Source organism: Rhinolophus sinicus, linkage group LG09 (assembly GCF_036562045.2).
Source record: "Rhinolophus sinicus isolate RSC01 linkage group LG09, ASM3656204v1, whole genome shotgun sequence".
NCBI classification, from domain to species: Eukaryota; Metazoa; Chordata; class Mammalia; order Chiroptera; family Rhinolophidae; genus Rhinolophus; species Rhinolophus sinicus.
The window spans coordinates 45,649,273-45,664,601 of record NC_133758.1 but is presented as its reverse complement, the minus strand read 5'-3'; the positions used below and the strand labels follow the sequence as shown (position 1 = coordinate 45,664,601).

The 15,329-nt window shown below is 40.6% G+C and overlaps 1 protein-coding gene across 24 annotated transcripts in view; it reads left to right on the top strand.

The window, feature by feature from the left end:
* The window catches only part of DLGAP1 (DLG associated protein 1), an 860,924-nt gene that overhangs the window by 840,497 nt on the left and 5,098 nt on the right, over positions 1 to 15,329 (top strand). For 20 of the 24 annotated variants that reach the window (XM_019755703.2, XM_074340269.1, XM_019755707.2 and 17 more), the window contains 2 exons: positions 9,209 to 9,300; positions 14,158 to 14,310. In XM_019755703.2, the coding sequence (XP_019611262.1) occupies positions 9,209 to 9,300; positions 14,158 to 14,310 (245 nt within the window). Of the gene's footprint in view, positions 1 to 9,208; positions 9,301 to 14,157; positions 14,583 to 15,329 lie in introns of those variants that run through there. The other 4 variants (XM_074340278.1, XM_074340279.1, XM_074340275.1 and 1 more) reach the window with 1 other exon arrangement.

The window sequence follows — 15,329 nt, the reverse complement described above, 5'->3', positions numbered from 1 at the left end:
GCTTCTAACTACGAATGCTGTCTACCAATGCGGGTGAAAAACATGGGTTCGGGTTTCAATGGCCCTAGGATGAAATACTGGTTAATTGTACTTGGAAATCTATCTTTGCCTCCTGAATTGCGAACAACTTCTATGTGGAATTTTCAAGCTCTATCTGAAACTAACTGATAAACCTAGAGCGTGTGCAGGAGGCGGATCAATTCCACTTTAATTTTGCCAGGTAATAGCATCCAAGTTAGTGAAACTTGGCCTTGAGTCCCCCAGAAGGCTTGTGAGCCTTGGCAGCGAATGTGGGGCTGGTAATGAAACCTGAAATGGCGTTTGCCTGGTTTCAGGTTGAGTTACGGAAGCTGTGCACAGTCATCATTGTGACTGTCTATCGGTGCGATCGCCAGGCTTACTCTGCCCAGTGTCGGCAGTGGTGTGTCTCTGCAGCCTCTGAAACAGTGAGTGGCAGGCAAAGCAGCACTCATGATTTCTACAGTTCATCTGCCTCAAGCCCTGTGTATTTTTCTAAGTGGGGAGAAGTGGGTGCATCCTAGCTACTTTCTGTTTTAGTCTCATCTTACTTTTGAAGTGGCCTTCAAAAGGTCCCTCTCCGTCCCCCCGCCCTTACCCCCCAACCCCAACAATTCCCACCCACCCACCCCCACACACACACACAGGCTACATAGTCTTTTATTTTAAGGTCTGGCCAACCAGAAATTAGTGACCACAGAGGAAGTGGCAGTAATGAAAAGGAAATCGTATATAATGTACCTTATGTTTAACCCTCTAGAATGCTCAGTTCATTTTGCTTTGCATAGCACTGGACACAAAGAGGAAGTTGTTGGTGCCAGAGGACATTATAGAGCTTGCTTTTGTGGGTGTGTTTTACTGGAGGTGGTCTCGAAGCTGAGGAGAGCACTGAGGCATTGAGAGGTGAAGTGATATGGCACGTTGAAGACAGATCCAGCCCTGGAAACACATCTCCTGTTCCCTAGGGCAGTGGTGTTCCCATTATTCCAACTGGATAAGTTCCCATTGTTCCTGCACCGCAGAGAGGCAGAGGTTACAGAGTGAGGGACTGAGTCATGGAGTAAGGTCTCTGATTGTTTTCTCTAACAATAACTGTTTCTGTGGAATATAATTACAGTGAACTTCAAACACAGCCTTTAGTTCTTTTCTTCTATATTACCAAGGGAAATATTGACTAATATTATTTCCTTCAGCTTTCAAAAGCTCAAAAATTGTATTTATCTAGGTGATGCATATGGTGTTATTATTTCAATGCTGATGTAAATTGAAATATGGGTTGAAGCATAACCAACTTTTATGAGTAAGACTCCTGGAGTAAGGACTGGGGGGGGGGAGTTAAATTAGCTGAGTTTTTGAAAACTTGCTCTTTACAAACAAAACAGTAATGTTTATTCCCCCCTCCCCCCTCTTCACCCCCCACATGTTTTAACCCTGTGGAAGCCTTGATTTCAGTCTATGGGAAAATTTCTACTTGAAAATTTTATTGTTTGTTCTAGCCACCACCAAGTTTCCATAAATAAATAAATAAAATAAAATAAAAGCACTCTTGTTAAATGCAGAACAGCCACTGCTGGCTATCGAAATGAAACAGATCCATGTTTTCTATGGAGACCTTTTGTTGACAACAGCTCTGAATCACAACAGTGTTTGAGAAGCAGCTGGGCAGTTTGTTGGAGAAATTCTTTTCCACGAGGACGCACTTGTAAATAAGAATGTCTCTACATGGATAATTCCAACTTGAAATCACACAGATTCAGTCTAACAAATCCATGTGACTTTAAAGTAAGTGAGTGGACCCACTTTTTTTTTTTTTTTTTGAACTTTTATTTATTTAAGTGTGTTTTTTCAAGGACCCATCAGCTCTAAGTCAAGTAGTTATTTCAATGTAGTTGCGGGGGGGCACAGCTCACATTGGCCCATATGGGGATCCAACCAGCAATCTTGTTGTTAAGAGCATGGCGCTCTAATCAACTGAACTAACTGGCCGCCCTGGACCCACTTTTTAAAAATTCCTTTTTCCTCCTTTACCCATGAAGTCTACCAACATTGAAGAGAGAAAAAAAGCCAGGTGAGTACCAAGAAGTCAAAACTTGAGGATAAGGAGGTTTAATTCACATACAAGCACATTCAACTTATCCCAAATGGCTCGGCTCTTCCAGCCTGAGTCAGCACAGGTAATATTATAAACAGAAAACCAAGAGGAATAATAGTCCAGCAAATACTATATTAGCTAATTAATTAGTCAAGACTGTAACATAAATGTGGTGCTAGACATGTTAAAACTTTAAAGAAACAGAATGCTTAAAGCCTGGAATGTTACAGTTAATTTGTTTTTCTAGTTAACATAAAGTTTGTAGATGAGTCAATTAATTTTGAAACTTATTCCTTCAACAGGGTTCCATGGGCACAGCTTAGGTTATCAAAGGGCTTGTGGTCTGGTTAGAAAGTCAGACATATAAATAGATCCTGCTGGGAAGTATGTGGGAAGGGAAGGGACAGAGCTATGTCTGGGAATTTGAGAAACAATGCAGAGGGAAAGATGAAATGACCAGGTACTGAGCACCAGGGCAGGAGGTATCTCCAGCTCAGTGTTTAGCCTGAGCAAACACTGAGGAAAGAGACAACTTTGGATTTGGGGGCCCAGAACACAGAGGGAATGGACAGAGGGAAGGCTGGACATGTGGGCCTTACCTGCAAGCAATTTAAAGGAGTTTCCCCTTATCCGACAGATGGTAGGGAACCATGGAAAAGTTTGAAGCATGAGGATTACATGAGATAAGAAAACCCTCTAGTTCCCTTAATAAAACCAAACTTCTAAGGTTGGCAAGGGAGAGAGAATATTCATACTGTGGAGGAAGTGATGGAGCCTTGTAGCCCAAGTTGTAATCAACTAGAGGATCCTGCGGGGAACATGGGGAGACAAGAGGTATCAAGCGAGGGCTCAGATATGCTGCTCTGAGGCTTGAGGGGTGGGAAGCACTGCAGTTACAAATTTGAGAAACATAAACCTATTTTACAAAATAGCTGAAACCAGAAAAATGGGTTAAGTTACTCAACAAAAATAAGGGAAGTGGGCTAGGATTGAATTTGTGTTCAACATTTATGAGGTGGAGTGAGGGAAGAAATCCATAAAGAACAAGAAAGATTGGCTGGTCCGATGGTAGTGGGTTATCAGAACTTATTAACGCTAGTGTCACTAAAGTTGGTATACAACCCCCCACTGCTAAATTTGACTGGCTTTAAAAAAAAAAAAGAACAAGAAAGACAGCGTCAGAGCCAGAGCGTGTTGTGAGAGCCAAGGGAGCTGAGTTTCCTTTGTACCAAATGCAGAGAAATCCAGGAAGGTAAGGAGGGTGAGGAGAGAGCCAGCCTACAGGGCCTGGAGGGACATGTGGAGTTGAGGATGCAGAGAGAGCAAAGGCAGTCTACCCTTTGGAGAATCAAGCATTTAAGGGAATGTATTAGATTGCTAGGGCTGCCATAACCAAGTTCCATGGACTGGCTGGCTTAAACAACAGAAATTTATTTTCTCACAGTTTTGGAGGCTAGAAGTATGAGATCAAGGTGTTGTTTTTTTTCGGAGGCGTCTCCTCTTCACTTACAACTGGTCTTCCCTCTGTGTGTGTCTGTGTCCTGATTTCCTCTTCCTATAAAGACCAGTCATACTAGATTAGGGCCCCCCCCCACCATATGACCTCATTTTAACTTTTTGAAGGCCCAACCTCCAAATACAGTCACATTCTGAAGTACTGGGGGTTAGGACTTCGGCATATGAGTTTTGGTAGGATACAACTCAGTCCATAACAGGGGAAAATATGGATTTCATATTAGCAAGATGAGATCATGGAATTGGGGAGTATTTTTTCCCCCTTAGAATGAGAGAGACTTGAGGGTGCTTCTAGGCATCTTGAGTACTGCTCTAGCAAAGAGGCAGATCGCTGACAGAGGCAGGGACTCATGGAGCAGTGCTTAAAGCAGCTGGGAGGGACACTGGTAGATGGGAAGAGTGGACGTAGAAAAGTCTTTAGGTGGGGTGGGGTGGGGCAGTTAATGGTCATGGACAGATTACGTTAGGAATGAATGTAAATAACTCTCTCCTGGCACCTGACATCTCTGCTGTTGTCAACAGAACCTGAAGAGTCTGCTGCTTGCCCATCATATAGAATCTCTGCACTCTTCAGCAGTTTAGGGGACTGTGTGTGGGGCAGGTATCAGGAGAAGCAGAACATTGAGAATATTTTGTTCATCTCGTCACCCTCTGTTTTCTTCATCTCATAGGAGGCAAGGTTATTGTTGAATATGAGGGGACAGGTGTTGATTTGCGAGTTAGTAAGAGTCAGGAAAGGAGGGTCAGAGAAAGAGGTAACAAAGAGCATCTCAAAGGACTAATGAACAACAGTGAAAGATCCACTGAGTTTGGAGACCATGGTTTGTAGTGACTCTGAACCACGTGGCAAAACATTATTTGGAACATAGCACAGAATATAGCGCTCCAGGCTTGCAGGATTCCCTGCCATATTCTGCACCCAAAGATGGACCTTGTTTTACAGTAGCAGCTGCTGCTCATGAGGAGGGTTCTGACTCCTCATTTGGCAGTGAGTCTGTTTTCTGCACAAGGCTCCAGCGGGGTGGTCTAAGTGTCCAGCATTGGTTGAGGTCCTGTCTCCTCTCTGTATCTTTGTCACCCAGCAGCCAGTTGGTCACTGTTTTGGCTCTGATAGGTGGAGGGAACTGTTCCGGACTATGCAGAGAGAAAATCTGGGCCCCTGAATAATTGTTATGGATTTCGGAAATAGAGAGAGACCAAAAAAATTATTCACCCACTCCTGGACACTTGTGGAAATCTGCCTTAAAGAGAGCCACGCAAACAGAGGACAGTCAGTCCACACTATTGGGGAGAAAGGTCAGGGTGTGAGGATTACCAGGAGAAATAATTCCCTGTTTTGGATCATTCCACCTTTTAGTTTCCAAGTAAATGCCTAAGAGCTAAAGAATGTTGACAGGATATAGGAGATATCATTCCTGCTACATTCTAACAATTTTCATATATTATTTTATTAAAGAATTTTCAATCCTATGAAGATAGTATTATGATCATTTGACAGATAAAGAAAACAGAGTCTGAAAGTGTGATAAACTCTCCCAAGGTCAGCAGCTGGTAAGTGGTAAAGCTGATCGATCCTGACTCAGATGCCTATGCTCTCTTGGTGTATGTCATCAAATTGCAGTTGATGTGGTAGGACCTGGGGAGCATTTCACCCGCGTGTCCACCACAGAAACCTTCACCACTGGTGGGACAGCCAGACATATTCCTTCATATTCATATGTAATGTCCAGGTTTCAGGGAAGCTATGTTGAGAGTATAAGAATTAAGTCTGTTTTTCTCTGTTTCTGAGGCCTAACATGAAGGCCTGACAATGGTGGAGTTGGGCATAGTCAATAAGAATTGGAAACAGTCAAAGAAAGGTGCTTCTGCCTCTTCAGTTCAAGAGACCTAACTCTTCTTGAAACATGAAAGAATACATATGTTAATTATGCCCTAGGAGTTGAAATACTGATTTTCACTTAGTAAAAAGTCAGGCATTTCCCCCAAGGAAATCGTCTATTTTCACTCTGCTGCCACAACATAATGAAACTCCATGCAGCTTTGTCATGGATTCACTTACAGGGTTAAAAGAAATTGTTCATTCTCTTCACTCATGCCTTTTATACCACTTCTTTGTTCCCAAAATAAAAGTCATGCCCCCCCCACCCCCCCAGGGACAGTGGGAGGGAGCAGGTATGCTCTTTTCTAAATGTCTGGGGTTTTAACTGAATGTAGCCAGGAGATTTTAAATCATAGTTTTCATAAAAGACCGCCACGCCCAAAAAAAGTCTTTCTCTGCTTCTCATTACAATGTATAATCTTTAAAAGAAAAACTAAAATGTGAACCTCACATCTACCGTCTCTTTCAAGTCATCCTCCCTGGTTCCTCCATTCTTTTCACAACTGAAATTTTTTTGTGCAACAATGACTTGGCATAGATATGTTTTGTTTTCCTGACAGAGATCTGCTTGTCCCATGCCCTCCTGTTTCAGGGTTTCACTCCTGGCCTCAATCGTTATCTCCCTACCCTGGGCCTACGAAAGACCATCACTTGGACATTGGAAATGCAAATAGTCCTGGCACTAGTAGGGAATTTCCACTCAAACAACATGATGGCAAAAACCTGGGAGGCAAAAGGGCCATAACTCCACCCCAGATATTTTTGCTCCAAACCCAGGGTTCTTGCCAGACCATGCTGAATGAAGAAAGATGCCACTTGTTTCCCTTTAAGAAAACATCCGAGTTTGCCTCTACCTACATGATTGGTGTTGCCCGAATGATTGGAATACTGCTTTCTCATTTGATTTGATTTTTTTTTTTTTTTTTAAGGAGGGCGCAGCTCACAGTGGCCCATATGGGGATCGAACCAGCAACCTTGGTGTTTTTAGCACCATGCGCTAACCAACTGAACTAGCTGGCCACCCCTACTTTCTCGTCATTTGAGAATCACTGTCTTACTCACCTACTCTTATTATGGCAGTCTATATATATATATATATATATATATATATATATATATATATATATATATATATATATTCAGGTATTTGTCTATAACCGAGAACATTAGCTCAAAGTTTTGAGGTATATCTGAATAGGTTGAGTTTCTATGACAGTTCCCAGGAGTTATGCAATCCCAGCCAGAAAATTTGAGACTGAGGAGCTAGTTCTAATCTCCCAAGATTCATTCTGAGATTAGTTGATGTCACAATCCTACCCTTCAGAGAAGTTTCCAGGAATATAGAGTATACCTAGAGTCACACATTCACTTAGGAAGTACCTTCTCAAAACTGTCTCAGATCTGGGATAGGTAATCCAAAGCACATATCCATCCCAAGCAACCAAAGATATCTGGTCACATTTGAATAATTCTAGACTTTGGTTTTTTTCCTCTTCTTTTCTGGGCAGCACAAATGTGGGGCTCACAGCTGGAACACCCATAGGGGAAGTATAGTGTCCTGATCGTAGATGATAACATACATTTTATTGAGTGCTTGCTATATATATCAGACACTGTCCTAAGCAATTCACGTACATTACCACTTTTAACCTTAACCCTACAAATAGGTACCATTAGCCCTGTTAGGTCTCTAAATGTTAGGTCCCAGAGACCTTGACTTAATGTTAGGTCTCTGAATGTTAGGTTTCAGAGACCTTGACTTAGAGATAGAGCCATGTCTGCAAGAAAACAACAAAATGTCATGTCGCTAGTTCACACCTGCAGAGAGAGCCAAACTTGCGATAACAGAAAATGCCCCAAAATAGCTATTGGCTTGCAGGCAGTCAACGTTTTCTGTTCAAACAATGCTACCCTGTCAGCACCACCCCGATACAACCCTCCTCACACCCTCCCTCAGGGGCTGTAGTGGTCTTTGCGCAGCTCCATAGACTCCTTTCTCGCAATCAACTTCCTTAACTTTCCCAAGCGTGCGCGTTCCTTTATTGGCCACCGCTCAAGCCCCGTTTTATATAGGAGAAAACAGATTAAATGACCTGTCCAGGGCAGTGGCTAGTCTAAGTGGTGGAGCCAGGACCCTCGGCCCAGTCAGGGCCTGAACCCTTAGCTACTCAAGTGCCCTGTGTCTCTTTGTGCTGTCCTTTCTGCTTCAGGAGTGTTGAGAAAGAGAGAGGAGGGATTGAACAACTGACTGATGAGTTAAAAGGAATAGGAGAACCATCTTAAAAGATTTTAAAAGCAGATTGAAAAGCAGTAAAAACTCTGGCCTGAGGAATTGCTGCCAGATGGCTGTCAAGGGGGACCCCTTGCTATCACTGAGAATGCAAATGTCCACTCTTTAGCTGTTTGGTAGGACTGGTGACATATTAGAGAGTTCGTAATTGCCCTGAATTACAGGTGTGGGATGCTGAAATATTTGAGGAGTGACTAGGTATAATGTGCATCATAAACCATCAGCTAGCCTGGATGTTTTAAATAAACAGAGAAGCAAATTACTAGAACACCCTAGGCCAAAATGAAGTTTCTTTTTCTTCTGTTTTCTCCTCAGACTTTGTGGGGACTGAAATCATGAAAGGGAGACCTGATTCCATTCTGAGCCTCAGGCTCTGTAAATTCAGAACAAAACAACAACTGTAAAAACATTGCTTCAGTCCTATAATTTCCCTCCCTATGAAGATTTCAAAGTGGGACAAGTGCACTTTGAGAAATGTCCCCCTCTAGTTTTCAATGTGGGCCTTGAAAGGGCTAGCAGGGTGCCTTCTCCCCTTCCTTCCCAGCAGGGAGGGTGTGTTGAGAAGTGCCTGGGGCAGGGCTCCAGCACGCAGCTGTGCCCTGGTCCCCACTTGGTGGAGGGAGAGCCTATGGGACAATGCAGACCCGAGGACAGCTCTGTGCAGAGCGTTCCACCCCATCTCAACACACCCATCTGTTGAAAGGTTCTCGCCTTAGACTGCATGGAAAGCAAAAAGTAGCTTGCAGCAGGAAAGATTTTCAGCACAGTGCATAGGGAATTAAACCTATATGAGCAAAAACATTGGTCTGTGAAGTGGAAAAGTTGGGACAGTGCTGGCGTTCCCTAGGCAACAGGCTGAAAATGTTCACTCTTTAGAAAGTCTTTCAACTGGCGGTGGCTCTTTCCTGACAGTACCAGTGGCTGAGCTCCGGAAAAATAATGAAGGCTATGGATGGGATATGGTGAGTGCCAAGAGGTTCCCCCCTTCAAGTTAGGACGGCTTTTCTTGTGTTTGGATTTGGGTTAGAAAAACAAGCTAGCAGACCATGATTGCTGACACAAATAAATCCATAACTATACAGGTAAACACTTGAAATTCAACCCTGCAGTAAAAGGAAAAAATAAAACTTTCTCTTTTGGTAATGTCCAGTGCTGTGGTGGAAAACTCCGTTATCCCTAAGAAATGTGCATGATGAACTAGTGGTTTTTTCCAAGTTTATTTTATATTTTAACCTAGGAACCTCTGTTACATAGAACAGCAGAGTAACAACCGCAATTGGGCTGTATGCATGTGTGCGCGTGAAGTGTGCTGTTTTCCCGAATTATTACAGCATAACTTCCTCTTTGTTTTACCAGACTAAATTGCAACAATGAGACATAATATATAAACTTCTTGTATGTTTGCTCTTTTCAGTTCTAGGGAAAATCCGAACTGCAGTGGGCAGTGCCCAACTTCTGATGGCCCAGAAATTCTACCAGTTCAGAGAACTGTGTGAAGAAAACCTGGTAGGTAATATCCCCATTACTACAATTTCTGTGCTAGTACCATAAGGAGAATGTGTGGTCAAGACTGGCCAAACAAAAGCAAAACTGATTTTGAACCAAGTCAAGGTCTATTGGACTCTCCCAACTGGGACAGAAAGTTTTTTGGTGAATCTTATTTCCTGCTTTTCTTAAAATTAAAAATATTTATTTCATACTTAAATAATCTTAGAAGAAAAAATCCAATCAAGTTAAAGCTCCATTTCCTGCTCTTTTGGTAGCTGAAAATTTTCCATTTTCCTGGCTTTTACAAGGCCTCTCTGATTTCGTTATTCTTACAAAAATAGGGAGCAGCCTGGTATTTCAGAAATAATATTACAGAAAATCATTTTGGGTAATGATTTTCTTTCTGAAATAGCCATCAGAGCCTATTTCCTAATCAGAATTTTAATTCAAGGGCCAGAGATGGAGGGCATCATAGAGTGTAGATTTGATCTCCCTGAGACAATTGAATAAGTCATCCTTCTTGGACATGCAAAACAAAATAAAGCAAAACAGAGACAAAACCACCACTATCAACATTTTAAAAATTGACTGCAAAATATAGGGGCAAGCGCTTCTTCACTCACATATGCCTTTAAAAAAACAAAGTACTATCTTCAAGTGTCATTCCCTGAGAATAGCTTTTATTGGCCAATTGTTGGTCAAGCTGTATCTAAAACAAAGAAACTGAAAAGCAACTTGTTTATCTTGTGGAAATAAAAACATATTTATATGCAATCTAATTGGCCCAAACTGTGATTTCAGAGTTTTAACCACATCCTCTTGTTAACAAGGACAAATACAGACTAAAAGGGATTTATCTAGACAGGTTCAGCCAAGAAAAAATAGAAAGCATGCAAAATTAGTACTTTCCATCCCTCTTCACCAGGCTTTACTTGGATTGGCATTATGAGCTCATGAAAAGAGTCACTCTTTATTTTATTTTATTTCTTCTTGTTTATTTATTTATTTGTTTATTTATGTATTTATTAAGGAGGGCGCAGCTCATGATGGCCCATGATCGAACCGGCAACCTTGGTGTTATGAACGCCACACTCTAACCAACTGAGCTAACCAGCCACTCCTACCAGGCTTTTCTTTTTGAAATCTCCGTGTGGGACTATCCCTTCCTTTCTACCTGACCCCCCCCACACCACCATCACACCACTAGTCTACAATTTGTTTTCCCCTCCCTTAGCAAAATTGCCTGACCCTAATTCTGTTCTGGATTGTGAGATACTATATATTAACGTATTGGTAAGTGAATTAAACAAATATTTTATTAAGCTTTACCTCAGTCCAGGTACAGAATTCCTGCTAATTTGTAAACTTGGTAATGTGTCAAGATCTTAATTAACATGAATCTTTGTTCTTTAAATGTAAGAAAGCTCATATAAAGCCACACTGCTCAAACTGGCCAGTAGATACGCATGGAGGCCGATCTGTACATGCTTCAGGACACACAGCACACCTTTTAAAAGAATTATATAATGGGCAGATATATTATAAAGCAGAATGCAAACATTATGCAGATTTTGAAGATGAAATTACAGACAAAATGTTCTGAAAATTTTGCAGACGTAGGAAAGGTTAGCCCTGTTAAAGCCAGCTTTTGATGTTTCCTAGTCCCTGGTGGGCTCACATTTAAAGGGACTTAGGTGGCAAAATATGAGAAGCATGTTAAAGGTAGATGGAAGCGGAACTACACTGCAGGCAGAGGGCCATTGATGACTGGTCAAACCACGCCCCAGAAGAGAAGGTCAGGAGCCCACTATGTGCCAGGTACATGCTAAGAGCATTTAGATATATGAACTGGTTAAATCCTCAAAGCGATTCTATGAGGTGATGCAGATAGTGACATTTTTATGATGTTTTATAGTTGAAGAAAATGAGCATTGGAAAGGTTAAATAGCTTGGCCAGGGCCTCATGGTAAGAGGCAGAGCCAAGATTCAAAACCCAGTATGTTTGACCTCATTCCCTATAAATCCCTCCACCCTGGAATTTGAGTTCCACCCCTCACCCTATTGAAGGGACCTGGGACTGATTAGTCAGCTTCACCTCCTCTGCAGCACAAAGCACATTAGCCTTGTGGTGGCCTTGCTTACGTCTACAAAGCTGCGTATAAATGTGGCACTAAGATTGGTCACAACCAGACCTCCCAGTTCTCCTTTCTTGAGTTCTTACTCTGAGGAGAACACTTGAAAATACTTGCATATTATCTCAGACAAGACTCTCAGGCATAGAATGAATGGATAAGAGTTACTTTTTCCAAAAGAAACTAAACCAAGGAACCTAGCTCTCATTCTTCCATACCCTTCGCCACATCTGACCTCCAAGTGGTCTGGTTCAGACCCAGGCGAGTGCTGCAACTTTTTTCATATGGGATGTCACATGATTCACTGATTCAGAGATTGGCTGAGTGCCTAAACTGTCTCTCTGCTTCCCCATCCATTCCCTTGATGATGTAGGGGGCAAGCTGATTTCTAGGGAAAAGGGAACAAATTGCCCATGATACAGAATTAAACAAACTCTGCCTACTGAACTATCTATCATTTCATACATTGGTGCACTGAAGCAATTTAGCCAATAAGGCTTAAAACCTAAAAGACTTTAGTGAACTCCAAGCTGTAAACAATTTACTTTTTGGTTATCAATAAGATAAGAAAATATATTGTGAGATCATAAAACTCCGTTTGAGAGATATTTTGTCAAAGCTACCATCTGTCTTTTCTGAACCTAGATATTAAGAAACTTCTTTTGGGTTACTAAGTCAAAATGCTGCAGAGCAACTCTTGTTAATTCAGGTGTCATTTGAATAGATTTTAATACTTAACCAAACACTTACAAACTTTAGAGTTTACTTCTTCCAATGAATTTCAGAACTATGGGTAGTTTTAGAACTATTAAATTTATAAAAACATCTCTATTTTGAGGCCAGAGCAATAATGCTAGTCCACTCAAAGAGCTAAAAAGTTTTTTCCAACCTATTAGTTTTGATGGTCACTGACCTTACACTTTCTGAAATTCTGATGATACCATTTTTTTATACGGGTTGGTTTTGTGTGTGTGTGTGTAATTGGGGAATATTAGAGAACAGTGTGTTTCTCCAGGGCCCATCAGCTCCAAGTCATTGTCCTTCAATCTAGTTGTTAAGCTCCAAGTCCAGTTGCCATTTTCAATCTTTAGTTGCAGGGGGCATAACCCACCATCCCATGCGGGAATTGAACCGGCAACCGTGTTGTTGAGAGCCCGCACTCTAACCAACTGAGCCATCTGGCCGCCCCTCTGGAAGCTCAGCAGCAGCTTGTTGTCTTCAGTTTAGTTGTCGAGGGCGCAGCTCACTGGCCCATGTGGGAATCGAACTGGCAACCCTGTTGTTCAGAGCTCACACTCCAACCAACTGAGCCATCAGGCCGCCCTATAGGGGTTGGTTTTAAAAGTATAAACTGGCTTCACGTTATTGTATGGCATGAGGTTTCATAGTGTATCCAACTGCCCAGAGGTAACCAAAACTGACCCCAGCTGTAAACATCTAACATATGGAAGCTCCCATCCATGTAACCCTAAATGCTTTAGCTACTATTGCAGGTAGTGATTAACAATGAGCATGCCACCTTCAATCTCTTAGTTATGTTTTTCTGTCTTAGATCATATAAGTTTGTGGTTTGTAATTTCTAGTACTTGTCAGGGATATGTGGATGGAGGCAAAGAATGTCAATCCTTAAACACCAAAGAATGTTTAGTATTTCTAGCAAATGGGTTGTTACAGACATCTATGTGTATGTATAGATATGTGTTTTCACATTTGCTATATTGTATTATGGTCAATTTAAAACTAATTCATTTCTAAATTCTGACAGTATGTTATTTCATAGAAATAACATACTGTCTGTCAAAGTCCTTATATGATAAAATGACTTCCAATATTAGGAACATCTTAATTATTAAACATATAGTACTTTAAAATTCAATTAGCTTATTACTCACCATCTGTTTACCCTACCTAGTACTTCATTCAAAATGAGTATTAAAACAAATCTTATTTTAGATTTCATATCTGTTCTCTGAATAAGTTGGTTAGCAGGGAGTCAAATACTGACTCTAATAATAACATACTGTATTGTTTTCAATGATGGTGTTTTCGTTTAAATATGATGTTTTTAAATGTATCTTGTTGTAGATCATACATTCTGAGATTTTCAAATGTTTAGACTCTCCCCCATACATATTGATGGATGTTTTATTACAAAAGAAGAGTTTCACAATCTTTACCATTTGTAGTAGAATCTAAAAAAAAGTTAAGCTCATAGAAACAGAGTCGAAAAGTGGTTGCTAGGGGCTGAGGGGTGGGAGAAATAGGGAGAGGTTAGTAAAAGGGTACAAACTTTCAGTTTTAAGATGAATAAGACCTGAGGATCTAACGTATAACATGGTGACTATAGTTGATTACACTGTATTGTATTTGCTAAGAGAGTAGAGTTTAATGTTCTCACCAAAAAAATATAAAAACGATAAATTTGTGAGGTAATGGATGTATTAACTTAATGCAGGGAATTCTTTCACAATGTATATCAAATTATCATATTGTACACCTTAAATATCTTACAATTTTTATTTATTAATTATAACTCAGTAAAACTGAAATATACATATATGTACATGTATAAATTTTTTAAATACAATTACCATTTGTAGCCTCACTTTTATCTCCTGTCTGGAAACGAAAAGAAACTCATCCTTCTTGTGTTATTTGAAATATTTGCAAATGCCACTTTGGCCCTGTGCTTATTATCATGGCTCGCCTCTAAAGCATGAATATTTTTCTTTTTCTTGTACAGAACCCTAATGCTCATCCAAGGCCCACCTCCCAGGATTTGGCGGGGTTCTGGGACATGCTGCAGTTGTCCATAGAAAATATTAGTATGAAATTTGATGAACTTCATCAGTTAAAGGCCAATAATTGGAAACAGATGGATCCTCTTGACAAGAAGGTAGAACAATGTAGATTTTGTATGGTTCATTTAAAAACCTGCACAAACACTGGACAGTCTAAATAGGCTTCTGCATTCAGTCTTGCTGTTTACAATGTGAAATGGAGCTGATATATTAATTTCATTGTAATGACAATGTTTACATAGTAATCATTTGGGATATTATCTGTAATATGTTTCAGGCATATTTAAAAAAAAGTCTGTCTTTGTGAATTGGAAAATGGGAATGTGGCTTTTTTTTTGTTAATTAAACTTTAAGTTAAACCATTTTAGTCATTGGAAGGAACTGCCTCCATTTTGCTTTTTAAACTAAAATAAATGACATCTTCAGTGCATAATTACGTAGAACAAGAGTTCAACTTCCTTACACGGCTAGAATGTGTTTCTGAGAAAAATAGGAAGCCCTGAAAACTAATCGACTTTCATAATTATTTCATAAATATAGTAATAAAGAGATCACTGTTGTTCAAGTCTAAAAATATACACACCATCAAATTTCACAGTAATCAAAAATGTTGGGATTTTTTCTTTTTAAAAGAGTTTTACTTTGGGTTGATTTGCCTTGGGGAATATTGCTCACTGGGTCCCTCATGCAACAGTTTAGAAATACTCAAATTATTTTACTTTAATTAATAAACTGCGATTTTCACATTTGATTATGTTGGTTCCATTAGGCTCACACAGGTATCCAGTGTCCACCTCCCTAGGCTGGCCTGTCATGCACGACTTTTTTAACCCTTTGCTTTCCTGTAGCCTGAGGTCAAATAGTTCTAAGAGATTCAACAACAAAAATTAGACATGGCCATTCCCCTGAAGCACTGGTGGCCCTGCTCTTTTCAGGTCTCCTCACCTATCAGAGAGCTAACAGCAATCCAATCCATTCTATTGCTGCCCATCATAATAGCAGGGCTCTTTCGGTCAGTGGGCTCTCAGAAGAAATCCAGTCCCAAGGGACAGTGCATAGTAGACACGAGGGAAACACTGTCATTACTGTCCCTCATCTCCAATTCTGTCACCAC